Source organism: Papio anubis, chromosome 7 (assembly GCF_008728515.1).
Source record: "Papio anubis isolate 15944 chromosome 7, Panubis1.0, whole genome shotgun sequence".
Taxonomy (NCBI): Eukaryota; Metazoa; Chordata; class Mammalia; order Primates; family Cercopithecidae; genus Papio; species Papio anubis.
The window spans coordinates 157,517,654-157,543,968 of NC_044982.1; the positions used below are offsets into that span (position 1 = coordinate 157,517,654).

The window sequence follows — 26,315 nt, forward strand, 5'->3', positions numbered from 1 at the left end:
TCAGGCTCAAGCAATCAGCCCTTCACCAGCCTTCCCAGTAGCTGGGACTACAGGCGTGCACCACCACACCTGGCTAATTTTTGAATTTTTTTAAAGACAGGGTTTTGCCATGTTGCTCAGGCTTGTCGTGAACTCCTAGGCTCAGGCAATCCACCCGCCTTGACCTCCCAAAGTGCTGAGATTACATGTGTGAGCCACTGTGCCCAGCTCATTATTGAGTATTTATTAAGAACTTACTTTGACCTGGGTGCCACTTACAGTACCAAATAAAACAAGATGAAAACATGGCAGTCATTCTTAAAGAGCTCACAGTCTAATGAACCTCAGTGAACCAATATCCACAATCTATCTTTATGTTTTCCATTTACATCTCCTTAGTTAATATAAGAAAACCAAGGGTTTTTGTTTCTTTTTTAAAGTGAGAGGGTCTCCTCCAGGCTGGAGTGCAGTGGCTCCATCATAGCTCACTGCACCGTTGAACTCCTGGACTCAAGTGATTCTCCCGCCTCAGTCTTCCAAGTAGCTAGGACTACAAGTGTGCACCACTATGCCCAGATAATTTTTTATTATTTTTACTTTCCATAGAGATAGGATCTTGCTATGTTGCCCAGGCTGGTCTTGAACTCATGGCCTCAATCGATCCTCCCACCTTGCTGGGATTACAGGTTTGAACCACCATGCTTGGCCTTGTTTTCTTTTAATCTACATTGCATGACTGAGAAAATGGAAGCTCAGGGTTGTTAAATAATATGAGGAAGGTCACCGTCTCCGTAACACTCAGCTCTCCTAGACCACCCCAGGGAGTATCAGAAAACATCTGGTTGTTTGGTCCACTCACTATGACATTTTCTAAATGTACCTAGGGGGTTACAGTTACAGATTTATAGTTATGGGAAACAGGGTTGGGAGGATCTCAACTGTAAGCCAGTTTGAGCAGCTAAAAGTATGCTAATTATTAAATCTCTTGGGCAGAGAGATTCTTCCAAATCTCTCTACCTTCATTTGTCAAAGTTAAAGCACCTACTTTATAATTCTCTCTCCTGCCATGCTGACCTCTACTGGCCATTAAGCCTCTGAGGTGAGTCCTCAGTCACCTGTGTTCTCCATGGGAAGTGGCCCAGTGCTGCCCAGAGGTGATGCCCAGCGGATACTCACTGGCCCCAGACAGACTCCTTTTCTGACTTCCCAGAGACATGGTGCTGGTGTTAGACACAACTCAGGGGCCCATGTTTTACTCATCCACAGGAGTCTTATTGTCTATCTCACAGGTGAATGCTTGAATGAGAAAGAAGCAAGCAAAAATATTTTTCTTAAAATTTCTTCCATTGTGCATTTGTGATCAGAAAGAATTACTGTTATTTGCCCGGGCAAATGTTTCATAGCATCTACAGCATCTCTACCTGGCCTGGGATCCTGTAAGAAAGGCAATGCATCAGCATATAAAATGACATATTCTCAGTGATCAGGAACGAAAATTGTTCCTGCAGCTTCTCATGGAAAGCTGGTTGTCTTTTAACATCAAGTGTCCTTTAATGAGGGTGACCATACATGCCGGTGGACTTAGTTGTGGCTGTGCAGTTACTTCCTGTTCAACAAGCTCCTGATTTGAATGATACATTTATGGTGGTCCTTCCATATGGCAGGGAGGCCAGTGTGGTGGAGGACCACCCTGCCCAGTGCGAACCTTGGCTTTGCTTCAGTTGTGGCTGCTGTCCTTGGAGAGCTTCCTCCTTGCCATTCTGGTTGTTGTCTCATTCCAACCCCTTGGTCCTGACTTCTGCTGATTGGTCTTCCAATGGCAGCCATTAGTATATTTTAAAAGTGAATTTCTTGTTATTTTAGCAAATAGAATTTTCTGCCTACAAAAGGGCCAACAAGGCTCTGAATCTTTTTTTTTTTTTTGATAAGGAATCTTGCTCTGTCGCCCAGGCTGGAGTGCAGTGGTGTGATCTCGGCTCACTGCAACCTCCGCCTCCCGGGTTCAAGCAATTCTCTGCCTCCACCTCCAGAGTAGCTGGTATTACAGGTGCCCACCACTACACCTGGCTAATTTTTTTTTTTTTTTGTATTTTTAGTAGAAGCAATTCTCTGCCTCCACCTCCAGAGTAGCTGGTATTACAGGTGCCCACCACTACACCTGGCTAATTTTTTTTTTTTTTTTTTTGTATTTTTAGTAGAGGCGGGGTTTCACCACATTGGCCAGGCTGGTCTTGAACTCCTGACCTTGTGATTCACCCACCTCAGTTTCACAAAGTGCTGGGATTACAGGCGTGAGCCACTGTGTCCCACCCTCTGAATGTTTTTCTTGAGGAGCAGCTCTGCATGAAATAGCAAAGGTGGCCTGAATCTCCTGCTAATGCAAAAGCGAGCCTAAAAGTGTCATCCCGTAGTATTTGGTCTCCTGTGCGAGTGTCTGCTGTGCATTTTCAATTGAGTTGGGGAGGAGAGGTATTTCTTATGGTGTCTTCTAAAACTTCAGCCTTTTACAATTCAGACAGACCGTTAGGCAAATTTCCTTGTAAGATTTATCACTGAATCTTGGGCACATTCTTGAATCTAGCGCCCAAGTGCTGGGAACACATTCGTTATTTCTGTGTTGGTGATTCTGTTTCCTTCCTTGTCTCTTTCAGGTCTCACTCTCCTTTGCCCCAGATGTCCAGCTCCAGGTCTAAAGATTCCTGCTTTACAGAAAACACTCCTTTGCTGAGGAATTCCTTACAAGAGAAAGGGTGAGATATTTCCCCCGTCATATGAAAGTAAGAGTTTCCGAGCATTGCACTTGGCACGTATGCTGGAGAAGTTCTTGAGATATGAATTTTTACTGGACATGTTTAACCTCTGCCAGATCCTTGACAATTTATTGTAGTAGATGTTCATGATTCGGGTGGTTATATTCTGTGGATATTAATTTCCAGATGGCCTTGAGCATAACCCTGCAGCAATTGCACAGCACACACACACACTCATGCGTGCACAAAGCTCTGATGCATTGTCTTACCAGGCTGGGGTTTCTCAGCTAGGGGTGAGGTCGGCATTGTCTGGAGACATTTTTGGTTGTCACACTGAGGGCTGAGATGCTTCTGCCATTTAAGGGTAGAGGCCAGGGATGCTGCCAAACATTCTGCAATGCACAGGACAGCCCCCACCACAAAGAACTATCCAGCACAAATGTCAGTAGTGATGAAGTTGAGAAATCCTGTATATGTGTTTCACAAGAAAACCTAATTTCCTGCAAACTTACAGGTCCTTTTTGGACACAAATCAGGGTGGTTCTGGAATTGCCTGAGCAGAACTGACCTGGAGGGTAAGTTACAGATGCTTCCTTCTGGGATGAAGGGCCTTGGGCCAGGCCTGCATCTTCTTTTCTTTCTGCAAACAAACTGCCAGAAGCCTGAGCCACCTGCTCCATGTTTCCGGGCTCCTTGCACATCACAAACTTGGTGACATTGTCACTGTCAATCTGAAATAATAAAAACTATCAGAACCCAGTTTAAAATTATTTATTCAAGCACAAAGCTGAGGATAGCCATTTGGGAAACATAGGATCCAAAAGAATGGGATCAGTGCTCCAAAACTGAAAAGTTAAGGTCTTATTCTTATCCATATAGGCAGAAAACAAAGAAATGGAGAAGGACTACGTTTCCCATACATGGCTGGTTTATGAGTTACAGCAATTTGATTAGTTACAGCTTTGCTCCCCCTGAATATATACTCAATTTCAAAGAGTATATTTGACGTTCCATGTTAGACAATGGGATAGTCATGAGGTCTTTGTGTGAGAGAAGAAAGAAGGAAGTTAATCTATCAATGAAGATCAACAGTGAAGAGGGAAGGGGTCTTCTCTGATGCCCGTTCGTCTTTTACAAGACTTTACAAAACAATGTAGGTAAGGAAAAAGGCAAACCTAGAATCAGAGAAAAGAAGGCCACAGCTGCCTCTTATGTGACTCATCCCATAATCACATTCTTTTAAGACTCAAAATAATTAAAAGTTTCAACAGCTTTGATTGTGAATCACCTATTTGCACATCATGGATTCTCCTTTCCCCGCCCACTGCTGGTGTGTACCTGCATCGACAGGCGCCCACTGCTGGTGTGTACCTGCATTGACAGGCAGGCTGTTGTGTCTCCTTCACTCACCTCTGAGCTTCCAAGGAGCTGCCTCGTCTCTCCCCAGCCCAGTCTGCAGCCAGGGCAGGGGGCCAGGCTTCACACTTTAGGTGGGGCTTGCACGCCATGTGCATTCCTGTCCTCAGCCTCCAAATACTCCTGCTCACAGGATTTGGATGGGATGCAGGCATCTGGATTTATTACTTCTCAGTGCAGGGATGATTTGTTCACAGGAAGCCCTTGACTAGAGGAAACTCCTTCCCTCTCTGTCTCTCCAGGGCAGTCAGTCCTACTCCTGTCAAGGGCATTCAGATGTCACTTCCTTTGAGAACCCTTGGTTGTTTCTGCCGCACCCACCAAGAGTCAGTGCTTCTCCTGTGCTCTCAAACACTGCATTCATGCCCTTACTTCCAGACTGGCCTGTGTGCTATCTGTGGTTATGTCAGCCAGCCTGTGCCCTCTTCATCGTGCATCCTGGCACCTAGCACAGTCCCTGCCACCAGCCCCTCAGTGACTGGATGGGTAAGGAGTGTAAGCTGAGGCATTTCCACTGACCCAGCTGCTTCAAGCTTCTGTACTGGAGGATAACTTAATTATGTTCCATTGCTCCTAATTAATAACTTAAGACAAAGACTTCACACACCTATTCCCTTAATGCTTTCTGTTGAATTACTTGGTGAATTGTGAAGGCCTGCGACATTTTAGAATTTGCAGTTCATTGGAAAACCATTAATGCGTAAGCATTTTTCCTGGCATGCGGAGCACAGACACGCCCTGGGAGGCTGAGCTGGGCCTCATGTCACAAAAACCATTTCAAGGGAGTAGAACATGGGTCAGCTTTGCTTACAAAATGTATTCCTTTTCTCTTTTTGCTAATTAAGGTATTGGTGGTAGGAATGTCTTTTTCATACTTTACTTTGATCAACTTTATTTTGTTGCAGTTTTAATCTGATCAAATGGCTTATTAGGATAATATCCCTTGATTTACGTATTTTCAGAAGTATTCTTTTAAGGGTGTTGAGAGCAGGAATGTGTGGTACAAAGGTCAGAGCATGCCCTGTATCTGCACTGACAACTGGTAGCCACTCTTTGCAGATGGTTATTTAAATTTAAATTAATTAACATTAAACATTCACTTCTTCAGTTGTACTAGCCACACTTCAAGTGACCAACAGCACATGTGGCTGCCATACTGGACAGGGAAGTGAACATTTCTATCACCACAGAAAGTTCTATTGCGCAGCACTGCTCTAGAAGGCAATGACATTAACTTGCTTTCCTCTTTCTTCATAGAAGAAAAGGTTTTTTTTGTTCCAATTTTGTTACAGTTGTGTTTTTTTCAGCAGTTGGTGTGATATTATTTCTCACACACCTGAGCATTTTCCAATCACAAAATTGATCGGATTATCGACTATTTTCAAAGTCGTGTTATCTTGTTACACATTGGTTATACACAGCCTAATTGGCGTCTCTGGGCTGCTTCTTCTGAATATTTTTCCTTGTGAACCACTTCTAAAGCAGTCGTAAGTGTTCAGGAGTATCACAATGCCCCATTGAGCTGGCTCCATTCCAGTCTATCACAGATCACATCTGTTAACGTCAGTATTGTGATCCCAAGAATATTCTATGTGATACATGAAAATTCTGGCTTTTGGTACAACCTTTTAAGAGTCAAGTGCATCTAAACGGAAGGAATTGATCAGAAGGTCAGGGATTCAACCAAAAGTAAATGGAGGCTCTGTACAGTGGCTCATGACTATACATCCCAGCACTTTGGGAGGCCAAGGCAGTCAGATCACTTGAGGTCAGGAGTTTGAGACTAGCCTGGCCAACATGATGAAACCCCATCTCTACTAAAAATACAAAAATTAGCCAGGTGTGGTGGCGTGTGCCTGTAATCCTAGCTACTGGGGAGGCTGAGGCAGGAGAATCGCTTGAACTTGGGAGGCAGAGGTTGCAGTGAGCTGAAATTGCATCACTGCACTCCATCCTGGGTGACAGAGCAAGACTCTGTCTCAAGAAAAACAAAACAAAACAACAACAACAAAAATTCCAAAAGTAAATGGATGTGTTTTCAAGTAATTTTGAGAAAAGTTTATGATTCCCGTTGAGTCATCTAGATATAGGCCCCATTCTTGGCCTGTCTAGTTAGATACTAATGTTCCCTCTTCCTGCTTGTGCTTCTGTGGATGTTGTGTGGGAAGCCAGGTAGGCCACTTTTCCTACAGCTCCACTGCAGAAGGAGATCTACACAGAGGAGGAAAAACTGACACCCCTCAGCCTGGGCAAATCTCACACATCTAGGTATTGACTACTGGAACGCGTGCAGTGAAAAAGCAAACGCTGAAATCAGCGGGAACTGGTCTGAGCCAGAAACAGCTTTCTTGGAAAGTCCCAAACTCAGAAAAAGCTGGTTTCTTGAAGGCCCACAATTCATTTTGAAGACTTTAGTGACTCCAGGAAACTTCCTTTGACCTAAGTGTTCCGTGAGGTCACAAAAAAACCATTCCCACCAGTATGTGAGTGGGCCACTGTCTGTGGTCCTTGGAAAGACCAGGGTTGATTCTGCGCCATTTCACACAGTCAGGACTCAGAGGAAAGCTTGCTTTGCAGCCATTACTATTTCAGGAGAAATAACCACACCTCTCTTGCTTTCCAGGTCACGGTGCATACCTGTTTACCATCCAGAGTTCATCACTGCGGAAGAGTCTTGGGAAGACGGCTCTGCTGATTGGGAGCGAAGGTACCTGCTGAGCAGGGAGGTGTCTGGTCTGTCTGCGTCTGCCTCCTCGGAGAAGGGGGACCTTCTAGACAGCCCGCACGTCCGGCTCCGTCTTTCCAAGCTGAGGTAGGCAGACGTGGGGTGCCCACCCTGGCAGCAGCGCCGGCCGCACATCGCGTCCTGCGTGCCCCCTCCATCTTTCAAACCAGCAGGGTGAAGAAGAGGATGAGTTTTGTCCATCTGGCCAGGCTGTGCTTTTCCGTCAAGGTGATTTATTTTCACCCGGGCCTAGGGAGACATTTAAGGCGGCCTGCAAATCATGCAGCGCCTGAGAGGACAACCCTAAATGATTGACACAGTACACTCCTCTCCTTCCTGCTGGTGGGGCTGGGGTCTTCACGGCCTTTAGGTTTGCAAATAGGATCTGTTTGCTTCAGGGGTCCCATGGCGTTGCGAAGTCGATACACCTTTGCAGTTACTGAGGAAGGAGTGGGTCTGGCTCAGCGCACAGCCTGAGGGGTGCGGTTCCCTCCTGTGCTGTGGGCCCCAGAAACCCTGTTAAGGCTGGAAACATTTTAGAACTTACGATCCGTTGGAAAACCATTAATGTGTAAGCCTTTGTCTTGGGCACACGGAGCACAGAGCCATGCCTGAGGAAGCGGAGCTGCAGCGAGAAAGTGGACGGTGCGCATGCGTGTGGGAGGAATGGGGGCGGGGATGCGCATGCGCAGGAGACGGCGGGCGTGGGAGTGGGGTACGCGTGCGGGTGCAGGCCTGGGGCGCGCATGCGCGGGAGGCCCAGGGTGCGCGCGGGCCGGAGCGCTCTCACCTTGCCACCTTGTTTATCTGCTGGGTTTCCTCCCATGCGCCAGTTCATTTGAAAGGGTTCTTTTGAGAGGGACATGTTTGAAAGCAGCATTTCCGGGACAGAACGAGGTTTGGGAGCCCGGACCTGTGGGCTTTCATTCTGGATCCGCCCTGACGTCGCTGAGCGCCCGTGGCAGGGCCTGGCCTGGCCGCGCAGCTGTGCCCTGTCGCGCTTGCGCTCCTGGCTCTGTGGCATCTCGCGGGCTTTCACTAAGATAGTAAGTGCGAAAGCCCTAGATAAGTGAAAAAACACTACTCAGTCGTCAAATGTTAGCGTCTGTGCCTGGGGACCCGTCTTCTCTGAAGATGCTCGCGGTTGGTTGGAAGTGTGCCCGCCTGCACGCTCCAGGTGCACCTCCCGGGGTGCGGAGAGGCCCGCCTCAGACTCCCCGCGGTACGTGGGGGAGCCGCTGTCCTATGCATCTTCCCAGCAATCCTGGGAGGTTCACGGGGGGTGCCTCGAGTTTTGCCCAAGGCCACACTGAGCCAAGCCAAGGGGCAGGGATTCGATCCCAGATCCCTCGCTCCGCTGCTTGACATGGAGCTGTCTCTTCCCACTGTGACTCCCACCCGCATGTAGCTGCTTCCTGATGAGACGGGGTCTCAGCCCCCCCCGTGGGTGCAGTAAACATTTGGCCGGTGAATCCGCTATGAGATTATGGGAGTTGGGTGAAATTGTGTGAGTGCAGTTCTGGCGCCGTGGGTCAACAAGATGGCAAACCCTGACACTGTTCAGCCTTTTCCCAGCTGAATGGTGACCCCTCCCACTCCCGAGGCTGCCGTGTCCTCAGCTGTCCCACAACGTGGAAAAATAGAATCAAGTACATTTGAGACTTCTGCATTCAGTGCTTGTTTTATCTTCTCTGATTCATGGAGTATTTGCCTTTGAGCTTGCCACTGAACTGAAAGACGTTAGCGCCATTCTTTATAACATGTCTAAAAAGTACCATGCGTGATCAGTGAAGAATCTTGTAAAAAACCTTTTATTTTGGGTTGTCAGCTCTGCTGCAGATGTCAGTTATGTAGAAAAAAATTTGTATTTAGAATAGCTCAATTAATGCTTCATGCTTTAAAAATAAATGTCATTTTGATTCCTATTTAAGTAGGAGCTGTTGAATCATAATTGGGAAGCGTGAACTGATTATTCATCAAATTCATTAAATCTAAGAGAATGCAAAACAAGATTTTACCATTTTCAAAGGATCAGAAAGAAGGTTTTCAAAGACAGATGAAACTTAACTGAGGAGAGTATTAAAAAGATGTTCCAACATGGAGTTTCTTAACTTCATTCTACACACATACATCAAGCATGGGCTATGTACTAGCATCCTTCCGTGTGTGGGGACAAAGCAGAAACGCTGTAGTGCCTGCCCTCACGGAACAGCTGGTGGGAGAGCACAACCTGACTGGGCGGTGATGGTGCCATTGGGCGATGGGGTCTGGCTGCTGAGTGAACAGAGATGGGCATGACGGGAGGACTGCAGTCAGGGAGCATCCTGGCAGGGCAAAGGCCCTGTGGTCCTGTCTGGGTGCAGCAAGGATGTTGGTGGAACAGAAGGGCAGGAGAGTGCAGACCAGGCTCTGGTTCATGTAGGGCCTGGGGGTCATGGTTAAGAAATGGGTAATGCTGAGGGGGCCGGAATGGCTTTAGAGGTCCTTGGTAGGGGCCGAGTGTGTGGCTTGATGGTTAATTAAGTTATCGCCTAAGGAATTCTTAAGAGACTCTGCTGGTACAGCCAGTAACAGCATAACAATTTCTTTCTTAAGTTATTCGTTTTTGTATTTGATGATCAATCTGTATTCCTACCTTTCAGAAAACTTAGGGGAAAATAATTGATAAATATGAATCAGAAAGACAAGGTAAGGCATTCAGTTTACTTTTTTCCAGGAAACGGGAGGCTTTAAACAGCTATCAAAGAGTCTCAAATCTTGAACTTTAGTTTCCCGAACAACAAGCTATGTGCAAACACTTTGGTGAACTTTGTTCTCCTCTGGAACCTCCACCATGTTCCTTTGGATGGGGCTGTAGGTTCACTGGTCACTGATATGAGGGTGTTCTCCCTCATATCACGTTTGGAAAGAATTCAAAACACATGCTGTGAGATGGAAGAGGCTGCAGAAAGGTGTCTGAGTCTGGGCAACGGGACTGCTGCCCTTGCCACTAAGATCCTACCTTTTCTCTTGCAGGCGCTGTGTGCAGTGGCTGAAAGTCACGGGCCTGTTTGTCTTTGTGGTGCTGTGCTCTGTGAGTACCGTGGCTGCCCCAGCACTGCTGTTGGGTCCGTGGAAGCCCTGTGTGCCTTTGGCTGTATAGCAGGGGGAACCTGAGATGTGGGGCTTAGTGCCTGGCCCTCTTCACCTGATTATCTGACTTTCTTTGGAGGAGATGCGAGGGTTGTGGGGCAGCGGGCTGAGGGGGTTGAGGGCCGCAGCTGTGCCCTCTGCTGTGGTCCCAGTCACACAGCAGAAGCCGGGCAGCATGGTGTTGCCATGTGGAAGGCCGGGTAGCTGGCTGTGGGGCTCGCTTCCCTCCTCGAGTGGTTTCCCACTTCCCTGTTCAGCCCCGGACAGTAGCACTCTTCATGTGTGTTGGGACACATCTGGAGATCGTGGAGAGCCCAGAGTGTCTCAGTGCCCCTTTGAGATTGTGCGCTGGGCCTCTGTCCAGCGGTGTGTGTTGAAGCTCTGAAGTTTGCCCCCTCTGGGGAGGTGTCTCTGATTTTATTTGCCCAGACATCTCCATCCTTTCAAATACATGAATATTCACAACGGACACATTCTGGAGCCAAACCAACGTCAGATGCCCTCGTAGGCAACAGGGTGTGGGAACGAGGGGAGGGCGAGGGCTGCGTTGGTGAGCCCATGGCAGTGGGCGGTGCTGTTCTTCACTGGAGGGGTCCCAGCAGATGGACCCACCAGGGGAAAGGCACAGGAGCCCAAGCAGGAGCCAGGGCCGCAGGGCCACCTCTGTGCCCTCTGAGGTGACAGCCATGAGTCCCACTGCCAGCCTTGGTGTGCTCTGTGGCCTGATGTAGCCTAAGTCAGGGTCACATAGTGGCACTCAAAATACATTTGCCCAGTGAGTGGGTGTGTGGCCCCTGTCTCTTGTTTTTTCATGCTGTCTGTGTGTGTGCAGGTGGGTGTGGACTTCCTGTCTCTTGGTTGCATGTCTGTGTGTGTGCAGGTGGGTGTGGTCCTCTCTGTCTCTGGTTAAGTGTGGTTCGTGTGTAGGTGGGTGTGGCCCCCTTGTCTCCTGGTTGTGTGTGTCTGTGTGTGTACAGGTGGGGTGTGGTCTCCTCTGTCTCTGGTTGTGCGGTCTGTGTGTGTACAGGTGGGTGTGTGTGGCCCACTGTCTCGTGTCTGTGTGTGTCCAGGTGGGTGTGTGGTTTCCCGTCTGGTTGTGTGTCTGTGTGAGTGCAGGTGGGTGTGTGGTCCCGTCTCTGGTTGTGTGTGTGCGTGTGGGTGTATGGTCTCCTGTCTCTGGTTGTGTGTCTGTGTGTGTGCAGGTGGGTGTGTGGTTTCCCGTCTCTTGTGTGTGTGCGTGTGTGAGTGTGTAGTCTCCTGTCTCTGGTTGTGTGTGTACAGGTGGGTGTGTGGTCCCCTGTCTCTCGTGTGTCTGTGTGTGTCCAGGTGGGTGTGTGGCCCCTGTCTCTTGTTGTGTGTCTGTGTGTGTGCAGGTGGGTATGTGGTCTCCTGTCTGTGACTGTGTGTCATGTCTGCGTGTGGTTGTGTGATCCCTGTGCCTGCTCTGTGTTTGTGTATGTGCACCAGTGTGAGCTGTGTAGGTTGTGTGTGGTCCCCTGTGCCTGCTGCGTGTCTCTGTGTGTGCACCTGTGTGAGCTGTGTAGGTTGTGGTGTGTGACCATGATAGGTTGTGCTTGTGCTTTGCGGAGCTGTTTTGGGTGAGTGCCACTTTTGAGTGTTGCTCTAAGATGGTGTGCATGGGCAGTTGTTGGGAGACCACAGTGGGTGGTAGGTGCTGTTGTGGTGGGGGTGTGACTGTAGTGGTGGGCAAGGGTGGGTCTGAGCTGTGTTCCATGATGTGCTCTCCCATGCAGCCTGCCCTGGTGACAGGGCCCCCTGTGCATGATGTGTGTGGCTGTTGCTGGCTGTTTCATGACCTGCACGCGTGACGTGTGTTGTGGCTCTGTGTGCGTGCAGGAATGTCTGTGGCCCTGGGTCAGCTCTCAGCTGCGACATGAGGACAGCAGGGTGGTGTATGAAGTCAGTGCTGATTGCGTTGAGCTGAGTACAGTCAACTTCTTAATAACCAACCCGTGAGGGAGGAGATCTGTGACCCGGAGAAAGGAAACCTGTGCTAGAAAAGGAAAACCAATTACATTGAGCTCTGAAAGCTTCACGATTTGATATTTTTGGCTACCAATTTGCCTTGCCACTTCCTACTCACATGAATGTGTGGTTCTGAAGCCCCACTGCTCAGCAGGGCCTGGCAGGTGCTCTAAGATTTCAAAGGAACCAGGCTGGGTGGGCCAGGTCTCCCCTGGTCCCTAAGAGCTGACCTGAGCTGTGTCCAGTCTTAGCCTTCTTCTGTGAGATGGACTTTAGGTGATTTGTGGATATATCCAAAATGGAATTTGAGGAATGATTTGAATTTCTATAATCTCATGTTATCATCAGTTTAATTTACTTTTTGATGGTGTATAAGGTGCTTTGCAAATTTCACAAACACCTACTACCACAAACACATGCTCTAACCATTAGAGGGGTCATATTCCTTTATTCTCCAATGTGAGAAAACCGCATTTGTACCTCTTTGATGATTTAATTTTATGGCCAGGCATTTAATCCTTAAAATTGGCAGTTATCAATAATCAGAGCCCATTGTAGCTGAACACTGTAATGAATCAGAATAATGAATCAGAATATTTTAATATTTAAGACAAAGCTATTCTGAGTAAGCTGCTGTGTTCTGGATACACACAGTAGCCCCATCATCACATCCGTTTTCAACTGTTATCAGAATGATTTCTACCTTCCTGCTGTCATACCACACCTCCGTCATTCAACGTTTCTGATTCTTACAGATTTTGTTCAGCCTGTATCCGGATCAAGGAAAGCTCTGGCAGCTGTTGGCCTTGTCACCGCTGGAGAACTACTGTATCCAAAATCCACTCTGAGATGGCCGGCCGCCTGGCTGAGATCTGAAACGCAAGGAGACACTACGGACGGTTGTGACTGCTGCTGAAGGCCACGGCACAGGCCATTACCATTCCCACCCACCTGAATATTGTTTCTCCAGATGTTTGATGAGAGATGAGGTCTCAGGACAGAGGGGCGGGGAGCTCCAGGGAGACAGTGGCGGGGTTGGTGGTGGAGCTCTCCGAGCGAGGAAGGGGGAGAGCAGGGCACATTCCAGCCAGGACCTGGCTTTCCCTAGCTCCCGGACACTCCTCCCCCCGCCATCTCTTGTGCGTTCAGCGTGACCCATCTTCCAGTTCATGCCATCCTGGCTGTGTCACCCGGCTCTGGTGACTGCCGCAGCACCTCCTGCTGTGCTTGCTCTGGCCGTCTTGCATGCCTCAGAATTTTTCGTCAGAAGTCATACACATCCTGTAGGATAGTAGACACAGAGGCCAGTGGTGTTTAAGCTTCGAGATGAGCATGCCTTGACTTCTGCAGGCATTAGTTGGAGGGTTCATGTAAATCTAGCAAGAATTCGGCTGTGTTGAGGTTTGCGGTTGCTGTGGCAACCTGCGGTGCACTGGACACTCAGAATTGCTGGGCGCCCTTCCAGCTGTCTGCTAGACCTTGCTCTATGCCCACCCCTGCCACTGGGGTAAGAGCTACTTTTTTCCCCTCCTGCCTTCTCGTAGCTGCAGGAATTCCCACTGCACCCTCCGGCTGCCAGATCTGATGCACTTCCCGAGCAAATGAGGGCCTTTGCTCTTTAGGGGAGATAGAGGCAGCGGGAGAGGGTGAAGCTTGGCATCACCGGGGGATGCTTTCCCAGGATCTTCCCCGGGCTTCCTGTCTTCCTGGGGAGCGTCCGCTGGGGTTCCTGGAGGAAAAGCCTGTGAGAAGATGTGAACACCTCCATCTGTGGCTCTCAGGGGCTGCCACGCTCATGTGAGCCCACACTTGACCTTGAGCAATGTGTACATTTTCTGGTTGAATCCTGCCTGATTCCGAAGTGTGGGGCTGGCACCTGTCCCAGGGAAGCCGCCTCTCCCTACAGTCACCTGTTTTCCTCTAGATTTCAGGCGAGTTGTTTCTGCTGCAGCCTCATTCTGGGATCAGGAGTGGGCGGTTAACTGATGTCCGCCCAGCCTTTTCTGGGTGAAAGGGTGGGAGCGCTGTTTCCCAGCTCTCCCGCAGGGGTCCAGAACCTCTTTTGGAATGAACGTGGTCAGTAAGGTGTCTGTGCATGAAGGTCCCTGAAGCCCCTGGTGCTGCTAGGGTGGCGGGCTTCCGGGGAGGGTCCTGGAGAGGTGGGACCCTCCGATGGGGTGCTCTGATCAGGCCAAATATTTTTGATGATTATTATTTAAAAAGGAATTAATTTAGTTAGCTAAATGGCAAGATGTTTTTTTCTTTAGTCTACTTACTTGATAGCCTCAGTGAACTGAAATTTTAGGAAACTGGCTTGCTTTCCTTGCAGTTGCTGTCATTGGTTGCGTAGCCTTGGTTTCTGTCGTCCTTCTGGCAGTCTCACTGCATCTTCCCAGGGCACCCTCTCCTCAGCCAGCGACCTGCCCAGCAGCCTTCCAGAAAGGCCTGGCGCTGGAGGCTTTCTGGTCACTGGTCATGGTTTGTGCTTCCCTCTGCTCCGTGGACAGAGGCACCCACAGTTTTAGAAGCTCCCACTTCCATTGGGGTCAGGGCGGTGCTGATGTCAGCAGAGCGCGTGTGCACGTGTTTGTATTTTCTTCATCACTTTAAAACTGTGCCTGAGCCTTAAAGTATCTCCGAGTGAGAGAACCAATGAGCTGTGTGATGCTGACAGACTTTGTTTCTCATTCTTGGGCCTCGACCTCTGCATCGCTTCCCCAGGATGAAGAAAGGCAAGACGTGCCCTGTGTTCCTGGACCCCTCATGAAGTTCCCAGGACACGCCGCCCTCCTGGGCACGACTTCCCGCAGAGGGCAGGGGAGATAGAGCAGCCAGCCGCCAGGCTGACCCAAGAACCTGAAGGGGGAGGCGGGATCCTGTCCAAAAACCGTCCTCAGTGGGACTCAGGCAGGAGGGGGAGATTTCGGGGAACACTGGCACTGAACCTGATCAGTCAGTGGAGATCACAGAGGCCAGCACGACAGCTTAGGGCACCAAGATGGGACGATAGCCTCAGCCCTCTGTTCATCCCACCCGGGACCCAGGGTGCCCCCTTTATTCTAAGGCATTTTGCCGAGTTCCTTCTCGAGCAGCCTGAGTGCCCCAGGCCCACGCGGGGCCCTGCGGCCTGAGTGCATCCCCGCAGGGGGCAGGCCAGCTTGCCTTTCTTGGCAGGGGTGGGGATGGGTGGGGGCAGGGAGTTCTCGCCTGCTCCCTGCCTGGCCTTGGAATTTGGACGAAGAGGGAGAGAGCCTGGGAGAGCTGAAGGCCGCAGGGGGACGATGGGTCACCAGCCACGATGGGGGTGATTTGAACCTCCAGCAGGCTCCTTGGAAAAGGGCAGCGTTCCCGGCGTTCCCAGGGATTAACAGCGGTTTCTGGAAACTCACGGACCCTCTCGAAAGACCCTGAGCTTTGTGAAGGCTGCAGGCCTGAGGTCTGCTTGGGGAGGAGGGGAAGCCAGCTGGACCCCGCCCCTGACAAGGTGATTCTCATTCAAAGGGCGCGCAGTGTAGACGTGAGGTAGGAGGGGCCTCGGGCTGGTTGGAAAGGCCCAGAACAACATCCTCAGGGCTGTCGTCTGAGCAGGGAGCTCTGAGGCCTCCTCCCGGCCCTCTGGCCTGTCCTCTGGAGGAGCCTGGGTGAGGGACACCGGGTGTGGCTGCTGTGAGGGGAGAGCTTCTGGAGAAAGCACCACTCTCCTTTAGCTGGTGAATGGCACAGCCACCTTTCTTTCGGAACCTCAGTGTCTCCCGCAGCACAGTTGGGCTGTGTGGGTTCCGTAGTTGCAGGGTCTGTTTTAGAAGCCTGTAGTTGCAGCACCTGAAGTGCTTTGTCCCTGAATGGTTATCTGCGGGAGGCCTGTCAGAGGCTCCCAGGGCAACGGGCAAATGAACAGAAGCCAGCAAACTTCCACAAGCAGGTCAGTTATGGGCGCCCTCCCTTCCTTCCGCTCTCCCTTCTTTTCCTCCCTCCCTTCCTACTCTTCTTTGCTGCCTCTTCTTTCTCCTCTCCCTTTCTCTCTCCTTCCCTTCTCCCCATTCTCCCCCTTCTCTCCCTCCTTCCTCCTCCCATCCTTTTTCCCAGGTGATGCATTTTGTATCACACCCAGCGTGGCAGCCTGGGCTCTCAGAGGATGTGGAGGAGACTGTGATTCAGAGGGGAGGAGAAAACACCGTTTCCCCACCCTCTTAGCGTCTCCAAGCAGGGCCCTGCAGAGTAGACACGAAGGACAGGTTAACAAGGAAAAGGCACACTCATGTGTTTCGTATAAGTGTTGCCTGACAAGAAACAGCTGAGCTTGGGGTTCTGCTGCTAGGCTTGATGAAGAGTGGAGACTCGTGAAAGGCGTGATCGGACGAGAGCACATGAGCAAGCGCAGGAAACAGGCCGGGAGGGGCCCTGGCGAGGCCTGTCCGTTCAGGTCCCTCTTGGCCTCCCTCCATCTTTGGAGCTAAGGATGCACCCTTCCCCGGTGTGGGGGGCGCCTCTCATACGAGGGTCACGACCTGTTTCAGGGGAGTTAGGTCTGGAATGAGGGCTGAGACGTGGGCAATGGGAAAGGCAGGAAGATTGTGTTGATGGCTGAGGGCATGGGGCACCTGGGGAAACGCGTTTCTTCGCACACTGTCAGAGGAGGGTGTGCGTCTGGCGGGCGGTGGGAACATGGGGTTCCTCCTGCCTGCTTTATGGTTCTCCTTGACACTCCCCAAGCCGTGAACCTCAGCAGCCACGGGGACTCCACGCTGCTGCAGGTGGACCTGGCCGGGGCCCTAGTGGCCGGCGGGCCCAGTCGTTCTGGGAGGGAAGAGCGCCTCCTGGTGGAGCTGACCCAGGCCGACACTTCTGGCTCCAGGTGGCGGCGGCCACAGCAGGTTATGCTGATAATTTATTTGAAAGGATTGTGAAATCTCATTTCATCTCATAATAAATTGTGTTTCCTCTTGAGTGGATTTGATGGGGAGCCACAGGCGAGGACACCATTCTTAGTTCATTGGCTCTTCTTATCTTTTGCTTTGTCTTTGAAATTTTCTGTTTACCATTTCTCCATTTATCAAATTCTTGCCATTTCGGTACAATTAGGCTTGCAAGTTCTTTATTCAAAACTGTTTTGCCGGGCCATTCAGGAAATATACATTTGAAATGAAAAAACTTTTTTTTTGGTGTTGTAAAAGTGCAGTTAAGTCTGGGCCTTACGTCATGGTTCAGAAGACAGTTCCACAGCACATTACTGTGTTCGTGGACACCTGCCTAAGTTCTGAGCTGCTGCATCTGTGTAGGCCTGTGCGCAGCCTTGTCTCTGAGCCTTGTCAAGCCTTCATTCACATCCTGCAAAGGCAGCCGGGGAGCGGTGTCTGTTGTGGCAGCCCAGAGCCTAGACTCCAGAGGCAGGGCCCCTTCCATGCAAGCCTGGCCCCCGAGCCCTGGCCTCGGAGACTCCACTCTGCATTATCATGGTGACTTCTGCGTGGAAGTCAGCCCCGGTTCTTGGATGTTCCGTTACAACCAGTAGCAGGAAACCCCGCCCATGCGCAGGCTGCATCACCTGCAGTGGAGCGTGTGAGGAATGAATGCACCCTCACCTTTCCTGCCTTGCAGAGCATGGTCCACAGAGCTAAGGTCTCGTTATGAACTAGCATGCAGTATCCTGGACCATGGCTGACGCAACACCGATGTTCTGAACCGGCTGCCCTGGCCAGGGTCCTAGGATGTCAACTTGGTTCCCCGTGTGAAGAGCAGAGCCCCTTGGCAAGGGGCTCCTTGGTGATGAGCGATGGCCTTTGCCCTCTGACCTGGGCCTTGCATGGAGAAGGGCAGGACCTCACCCAGCCTGCGGTCCTGCTGCCTCCCCAGCACTTGCATATTAATAACCCAGGTTAAATGATCTGTATGGCACCTCCCTGCTCTCTCGGGGGGGTGGCCCTTCCTAACGTGCTGACCCCAAATGCCCACAGGCACCCAAAATGCCCACAGGCACCCAGAATGCCCACAGGCAAATCCAGCCCCAGAAACATGGGAAACACAAGAGATCTTTACTAAAGGATTTTTCCCCCAGACACGCTCTTTGCAAACACTGAGGTACTTAAAAGAACTTCTGTTTTCTCATGCATGTGCTGCTTTGCTTTGACCAGTTTCAGAGATCCTGTTTTCAGTGTCCTTTGTGATTTGTGGGTGAGATTTGCATCTTCCCATTGAGGATCCCCCTCCCTCCGCAGGCTGCCTCCCTAGCTGATCACTGTCCCGTACCCATGGGCAAGAACATGCAAGGCAGGGAATGAAGCTTCACCCTGGGGCCCTTCCTTGCAGGGGCTCCTGTGCACAGGGGTGTGGGAGGTTTGCTGGGCGTGGGTTTGTTGCCTCCAGGTTGCAAGCAGTTGCAGAAGCAGTTCTCAGGACTCAGAGGGCTCAGAAGAGTCCTCCAAGTCTCTAGTAACTTGGAGTGATTCATTTTTTAAATTTAAAAAATTTTTAGAGTTGGGGATCTCACTCTGTTGCCCAGGCTGGAGTGCAGTGGTGTGATCACAGCTCACTGTAACTTTGAACTTCTGGGCTCACGGGATTCTCCTGCCTCCGCCCCTCAGTGGCTGGGACCACAGGCACATGCCACCAGGCCTGGCTAATTTTTAAAATTTTTTTGTGTGGACAGGGGTCTTGCTCTGTTGCCCAGGCTGATCTTGAACTCTTGGCCTCAAGTGATCTCCCACCTTGGCCTCCCAAAGTGGGATTACAGGCGTGAGCCACCGCGTCTGGGCGTGATTTGTTTTTCTTGTATTAAATCACTACTTCTATGCCTTTTGCACTTTTGTACACTAACTGCATTTTTTCTTTCGAATCCTTTTTCTTAAAGAAAGCTCTCCAAATTGTGGAAATTCCCAGCTCCTAACATCAGAGCTAACATAGGAGCAGTAGCTTCTAACACCAGAGATGTGAGAGCGCAAATAAAGATGCCCCCGTTTCTTTCTTTCTCCTTCTCTTATTTGAAACAAATACCTAGAGCGAGCAGTGCCAGATCCCAGATGGTGTCTCAGGTGAAAAGCCTCACCATAACTTTATGCTTTGGCTTGTACAGGTCACTCACAACTGGACGGTGTATTTAAATCCGAGGAGAAGCGAGCGCTCGGTGATGAGCAGGACCTTTGAGGTACTGGGCAGGTGAGTTCTCAGTGAGTGAGATGTTGGGGCAGGCTCTCTGGGACATGCGTGTTTAAAGGAGTCTGACCTACAGGACACTGAGTTTCAGCCCACGCAGCACCCGGTCAGCATGTGGCTTGGACACGGTGTTCATGCTGTGTAGACAGTGAACTCAAAGGCTGTGAGAAGGCATCGTAGCCATGGGTGTCAGGATGTAAGAGGGTTGACTGCAGAAGTCATTTTGAAGCAAATGGCAGTTTTTGGTTGATGTTCTAATTTCATTAATATTGTGAAGCTGTACAGTGGAGAGTTCTAGGAAATTTAGGATTCTTATTCCTTAACTAATGCTGCTTCACATTCAGTAGGTACTCTTGGTTGGTGTATTAGACAGCTAAGGCTGCCGTACCGTAGCACTACACACTGGGTGACTTAACTGTCAGACAATTACCTTGTAATTCTAGAGGCTGGAAGTCTGAGGTCACGGTGTCGACAGGGTCAGTTTCTCCCAAGGCCTCTCACTGGCTTACAGGTGGCCTCCGTGCCTGTCTTCTGATCTCTCCTTGTATGGACACCCATCCTACTGGATTAGGACTCATCCCCATGGCCTCATTTAACCGTCCTCACCTTTTTAAAGACCCTACCTCTACCTACAGTCCCATTTGGAGGTACTCGGGGTTAGGACTTCAACCTAGGAATGGTTTTTGGAGGAAGGGGACACAATTCAGCCCATAAAACGTATTGACTGAACTTGAAAAAACGCTCTGGTGTCCGCCGCCGACCTGTGGTCGCTTGCAGGCTTCTCGTCTGGAGCGTGTCGCCTCACTCTCAGGGACTGGAGTTCAAACAGCTGGCTTTGCTCTTAGTTAGCAGGTGAAGTGGTTGGGTATGTTGGGGAGGAGGAAGAGCCAGTTCAATGGCTGGCGTCTTCTGTGCAGGCCCCTACTCACTCTTCACTGTCAGGTGGTGTCACAGGGAGGCTGAGGGGCCTACTTGGACCGGCCCGGCTTGGCCGCAGGGAGGCTGCGTCCTGTGTCTCACGCCGCTGGCCTGTGCTCACTGCTCTTCCAGCTGTGAGATCGGGCATTGGGCTGAATCGTTCTGAGATCCATTTGGATTCTGGTTAATGTCTGGCTGATATAGAGGGAGGTGCCCTAACTGTTGACCTTGTGAACAGTGAGGTCGTCGTTTCGTTCTGCAGAGAGACGGTGTCCGTCAGCATCCGGGCCTCCCTCCAGCAGACCCAGGCTGTCCCTCTTTTGATGGCTTATCAGTACCTCCGCGCGAGTGTAGAAGCCCAAGTGACCATCGCCACGGCCATCCTCGCGGGCGTCTACGCGTTGATCATATTCGAGGTAACTTTCACACCTGCCCCCCCAATCTGTCTGGGCCCACCGTCAGGGAGGCTTGAGGCCTCCGACACTCTGGATGGGCTCGGTCCTGACTCCTAAATCTAACTGGACTAGTGTCATCATTCCTGAAGATTAGCGTGTCCCTCTCTCTAGGTAGAAAGGGAACCATACAGGAATATTTGCTGAATCTTGGCAACTGACATGAGAAGGATGGGTTTTAGGAGCAGAAGTGTACCTGAGAAAACAGAATGTGCGTTCGATTTTCTACCTTCTCTCCGCTGCTCACTCCAGGTGTGACCATGAGGGAACAAGAGTTGCAGTCTCCTCTGAGACTCAGAGTCTGCACCTGTGTGATGAGTACACTCATTTGCGCCCACCTGCACTGTGGGATTGTGTGTGTGAGGGGACATGGATGGCCTGAGGCTGTGTGCCCGGAAGGATTATCTGATTATCTGTTTTGTCTGTCAGCTTGGCTCATGGGCATTTCCACATGTGATCTTAAGTCCAGTCAATGTGATGTTTCTGGAAAGTTCTAAGTGTGGCTGTGCCTTCAACAGCACGAAGCAACGCGCAGACCCTTCCTGGGCTGGGCAGGTCCATCGTTGATTTAACTATGAAGTCAAACTTCCTCACAACACGGACAGGAGCCCGGAAGGTCAGTGCATGACGTGACCGTTAGAGGTGCCTCCTAGTGAACTTGGGATAGGTCTGAGAAATACCTGGGATGTTGAGGAGCTGGCAGGCTGGAGGAGTGGCCCGGAAAGTTCCAGAATTTTGCCTGTGGTTGTTGAGGCTACCCGCTGAGGAATGATGACCCCCGTAAGTTGAGCCCTTACCTGTCTTAACAAGGGCCACTCACGGGATTGTTATCTCTTACATCTCTTCTGTTCTAGAACAGTTTTGTTCCCTCCGTTTTCTATCCGTTTTCTTTTAAATCAATATTAATGTTTCACGGTTCCCATGACCACCCTGTGATTTGACACAGGAACTCGCAGGCTCAGGGGCAGCTGTCCTCTGGGCTGGGGTTTACTGCCATGCCTGGCAGTGGAAATCTGAGCCTGGAGGAACCCAGGAGCCGGCTTCTGAAAGATCTCGTCTCCTGGGAGGGCCCACACAGAGCACGCCCCTCCCTCCAGCAGCCAGAGACAGCCCCATGCAGTGTTTCTGCCCCGGGCGGCCTGTTGGAGCCTGAGTTTTTGTGGGGGCTGATTAGATAGTCACCCTCAGCTTACCAAGATCCCGACTCCCAGAAGGCAAGCAGGTGCACACCATTTATAAATTACATTTTATACAGTCTGGGCATGCAGGACATGCCCAGAACACACTGGGAACAGAATACAGCAGAACACACCGCCCCAGGCCCACAAGACAGCCCTCTCCTCGGTAACGAGGGAACAGTCCCGAAGCTGAGTACCCCGAAGCCAGCCAAGGGCCCTTCTAACGGTGGCGTCCTCAGACCAGGCAAAGTCTTTACCACACCACCATCTAGTTGACAAATCCTATTCTGTTGTTCTGTAGAATGTTCTATACCCTGATTCAGCTGCTGGGTTCCTCATGGGATTAATTAGCTGCTCTATCCTATTTCCTACAGACTACAGTTGAGATCTGAAGCCTGCAGGTTCCATTTTGGGGCGCCCATGCTTCACAGGTGGGCAGGGGTCTGGGCTGCGTCCGGGAGGAGGACCCTGTGTCTGGATGTCCCGCTGTCAGGGGTGCGGAGAATGTCCAGGGAGTTGAGGTGGTGGAGAAAGGTGCCCAGCTCCCTGCCACCTTTTCTCTTAATGATTTTAATACCCACCAGGGCCCACTGCCCGCCTAAGATAAATCCTATTTCTGTAATGATCAACTTTCTTAGTAATGAGCTCTTCCCTTAGTAACTTCCAGTGGTGTCCACTGAATTTATTTAGTTTCTCTCTTCCCCTTTTTTATTATTATTTTGCAATTATAGATTTAATAAATTCAATGTGCTTTAATTAGTTAACAGTCATTAATTAAAAAATAAAATACAATGCCAATTATTTTTAATGGGCTTCTCTGTTATTCTAGGGTTTGTTCACCTTTTTTGTAAAATTGTTCAACCTTCGAAAACTACATAATTAGCAAAGATTTATTAATTTTTATTAATTAATGGTCATTATTATTAGTCATTTAGGAAAAAACCTCTCCTTCTCTACAAAAAGCCATCTCTGGATTTTAAAAGTCCTGTAAAGAGGCCAGTTCGACATGGTTTCTGCCCTTGTAGAAACAAAAAGCAGAGGCCACCACACACAAACCAGCCACACACAGAAGGGAGTGCGGCAGGGTCTCAGGAAGGGCCTTGGAGGGCAGTCCCTGTATTCCACGAGCAGTGTGGCAGCCCAAGACCTCCAGAGGCTGCCTCCCCATGCAGCCCATCCGTTTCCTGGCAGTCTTTCAGCAGGTCTCCCTACACGGCTTCCTCTACACATCTGGTGGTCCAAGGCCCTTCTGTCATAGCTGTCCACGTGCCCCTGTCTATGACAGGGTGTGGTCTTTCTATTGGTGTGCAGTGATATCTTACTGTGCTTTCAGCTTAATTTCTCTCATGATGATAATGTTGGACATTATCTTTTCATGTATTTATTTGCCACCTGTGTATCTTCTTCAGTGTGATGTTTGTACATGCCTTTTGCTTATTTTCTAATTGAATTGTTTGTTTTTGTAAATGTTGAGCTGTGACTGTTCTTTATATATTATGAAGACTTTGTTGGATATGTGGTTTGCAAATATTTTCTCTTAGTCTAGTTTATAATTTTTCTTTCTTTTTTTTTGGAGACAAAGTGCTGGGATTACAGGTGTGAGCCACAGTGCCAGCCTTTTTTTTTTTTTTTGAGATAGAGTCTCCCTCTGTTGCCCAGGCTGGAGTACAATGGCCTGATCTCGGCTCATTCCAACACTATCTCCTGGGTTCAAGTGATTCTCCTGCCTCAGCCTGCCAAGTAGCTAAAACTACAGGTGTGTGCCACCACGCCTGGCTAATTTTTTTGTATTTTTTGTAGAGACGGGGTTTCACCATGTTGGCCAGGCTGGTCTCGAACTCCTGGCCTCAAGTGATCCACCCACTTTGGCCTCACAAAGTGCTGGGATTACGGGCATGAGCCACCGTGCTGGGCCAGTTTTTTTCTGTTACAGATTGTGGTTTGGCTGTCAAGTCTAAGAACTTATTGCTTAGTTGCAATAATTCCAGAGTCCAAAGATTGGTTTTCTTATTTTTTTTTTCAGTTTTACTTTTAAGACCAGGATCTATTTTGAGTTAGTTTTATTATTATTATTTTTTTCTTTGAGACAAGGTTTCACGCTGTCACCCTGGCTGGAGTGCGGTGGCATGATCACAGCTCACTGCAGCCTCAAACTCCTGGGCTCAAGTGATCCTCTCGCCTCAGTCTCCCAAGTAGCTGGGACTACAGGTGTGCAATACCATAGCTGGCTAAGTTTTAAACTTTTTTTGTAGAATTAGGGTCTTGCTATGTTGCCCAGGCTGGTCTTGAATTCCTGGCCTCAAGAGATTCTCCTGCTTTGGCTTCTTAAAGTGCTGAGATTACAGGTGTGAGCAACTGTGCCAGGCTTTGAGTTATTTTTTGTATTTGTGTGAGAGTTTTAAGTGAAGGTTCATTTTTAAACCTATGAATGTCCCATTGGGCCAGCACCATTTATCGATAAGACTATCCCTCCTCAGTTGAATTGCATTTGCTCCTTGGTTAAAAGTTAATTGGACATATTTGTGGGGTATATCTCTGGGTTCTCTATTCTGTCCCATTGGTAATGTGTCTGTTCCTCCACCAGTACCACACTATCTTGATTATTGCAGGTGTCAGTTTGGACACTGGGAAGAGTGATTCCTCACATTTATTTTTTTTTCCAAAATTGTTCTGGCTATTCTGTGGCCATTTTTTCCCCATTTACATTTTCCCCTCTTCTTCCTCCAGCTTTATTGGAATAAAGTTACATTTCTGTTTTCTAGGACTTCAATTGCTTTTTCATGTGGTGCTTTGACATCCACATTTTAGAATGGCTTTCTAGTCCCAAAACATAGTATTTATTTTGGCTTTCTTTGATTTTTAAAATAATTTTCATGATGCTGATCTTGCACATCTTTTCTTAATTTATACCTGTTTCCTTTTCTTTGGAGCAATTGTAAATGGTGCTGAGTTTTTATTTTGATTTCCACTTATCTATTGTCAGTACATATAAATGCATTTTTCTGTGTGTTAATCTTGTACCTTGTTATTTTATTGAATTTATCTGTTACTTCTCAGGGTTTTTAAAAAATAAAATTATTGAGATTTCCTATGTAGACAATCATGTCATTTGCAATGAGGACAGTTTTATTTCTTCTTTTCCAGTCTGTATGTCTAATTTCTTTTTCTTGCCTTATTGCAGTGGCGAGTATGAGAATGGTAAGATTGGCATTGTTCTCAATCTTAAAGGGAAAACGTTCAATCTTTCGCTATGTAGTATGATATTATTAATTTTTTGTAGATGCTTTTTATGAGACTGAGGAAATTCTTTTCTTTTCCTAATGTACTAAGAGGGTTTTTTTTCTGTTGTGTTTTTTCCTTTCTTTCTCTCTCTTTTTTTAAAACCATAATTGGGTGTTGAGTTTTGTCAGCATGTTTTCTGTGTCAGTTGATGTGCTCGTACGGTTTTTTCATTCGCTGCTTGATATGGTGGATTACGTTGATTTGTTTTAGAAAATTGGACTAGACTTGCATACCTGGAACAAATCTTTCTTTTCTAACGTGAGCGTTTGTTACTATAATTTTCCCTGTCAGCACTGCTTTAGCTGCATCTTACAGATTTTGATGTGTTGTGTTTTTAGTTTCAGTTAGTTCTCTCTAATTCTTAAATTTCCCCGAGACTTTCACTTTGACCCATAGATTATTTGGATGTGTGTTTTTTAAATTCTGGATATTATAGATTTTCCTGTTGTCTTTCTATTACTAAATTATAGTTTGATTCACTTATAGTTACAGAACTTACACTATATTTAATTCTTTAAATTTGTTGACTTTGTGTGTGTGTATGTGTGTGTGAGAGACAGAATCTCACTCTGTTGCCCAGGCTGGAGTGCAGTGGCACAATCTCAGCTCCCTGCAACTCTGCATCGTGGGTTCAAGTGATTCCCATGCCTCAGCCTCCCAAGTAGCCGAGAGCACAGGCACACACCACCACGCCTGGCTACTTTTTGTATTTTTAGTAGAGACGGGCTTTTGCCATGTTGACCAGGCTGGTCTCGAACTCCTGGCCTCAAGTGATCTGCCTGCCTCGGTCTCCCAAAGTGCTGGGATTACAGATGTGAGCCACTGTGTCTGGGCATTGTTGACTTTTTTCTTAATGACCCAGGTTTATGGTCTATCTTGATAAATATTCTGTGGACTTAATATGATTTTCCTTTCTTATAATAGTAGTATAACTTGCAAATATAAATTTTATATAGGTAGTCTAAGCAACAACTTGTGAAACCCCAGCACTGTCCTTTTGTTGTGTCTGTAACTTGATGTGGAAGGTAGAAAAGGCTGCAGGGGTGCTAAAGGAATAGGATGTTCTACCTTGTGTTTCTGTGACTTCTGTGTCCAGCACTCCCTAGGGGAAGGCCCACATGATGAAGGGAGAGCTGGATGCAATCGCCAGCCCTGTGGGCTCCCCCGCAGTGGAGCCAACATTGCATCGTTCCTAGGATCTACTCTCGGGGTAGAATTTGCCTTGGGCAAGGACTCAGAAGTTGTCTTGTTGTAGGCAAGGCTGCTTCCTCAGAACTGGAGGTCTCTAGATTCTGCAGGCAGGCATGCTTAGGCTGTGCCACTGCCGTCTGCACCCTGCTTCTCTCAG

At 49.0% G+C, this 26,315-nt stretch overlaps 1 protein-coding gene across 2 annotated transcripts in view; it reads left to right on the top strand.

Moving 5' to 3' along the window:
- The window catches only part of OCA2 (OCA2 melanosomal transmembrane protein), a 346,597-nt gene that overhangs the window by 63,985 nt on the left and 256,297 nt on the right, over positions 1 to 26,315 (top strand). For both annotated transcript variants that reach the window (XM_003900679.3, XM_017960451.3), the window contains 7 exons: positions 2,631 to 2,729; positions 6,769 to 6,957; positions 9,886 to 9,943; positions 12,744 to 12,816; positions 16,702 to 16,862; positions 19,058 to 19,140; positions 20,318 to 20,471. In XM_003900679.3, the coding sequence (XP_003900728.2) occupies positions 2,631 to 2,729; positions 6,769 to 6,957; positions 9,886 to 9,943; positions 12,744 to 12,816; positions 16,702 to 16,862; positions 19,058 to 19,140; positions 20,318 to 20,471 (817 nt within the window). The remainder of the gene's footprint in view (positions 1 to 2,630; positions 2,730 to 6,768; positions 6,958 to 9,885; positions 9,944 to 12,743; positions 12,817 to 16,701; positions 16,863 to 19,057; positions 19,141 to 20,317; positions 20,472 to 26,315) is intronic.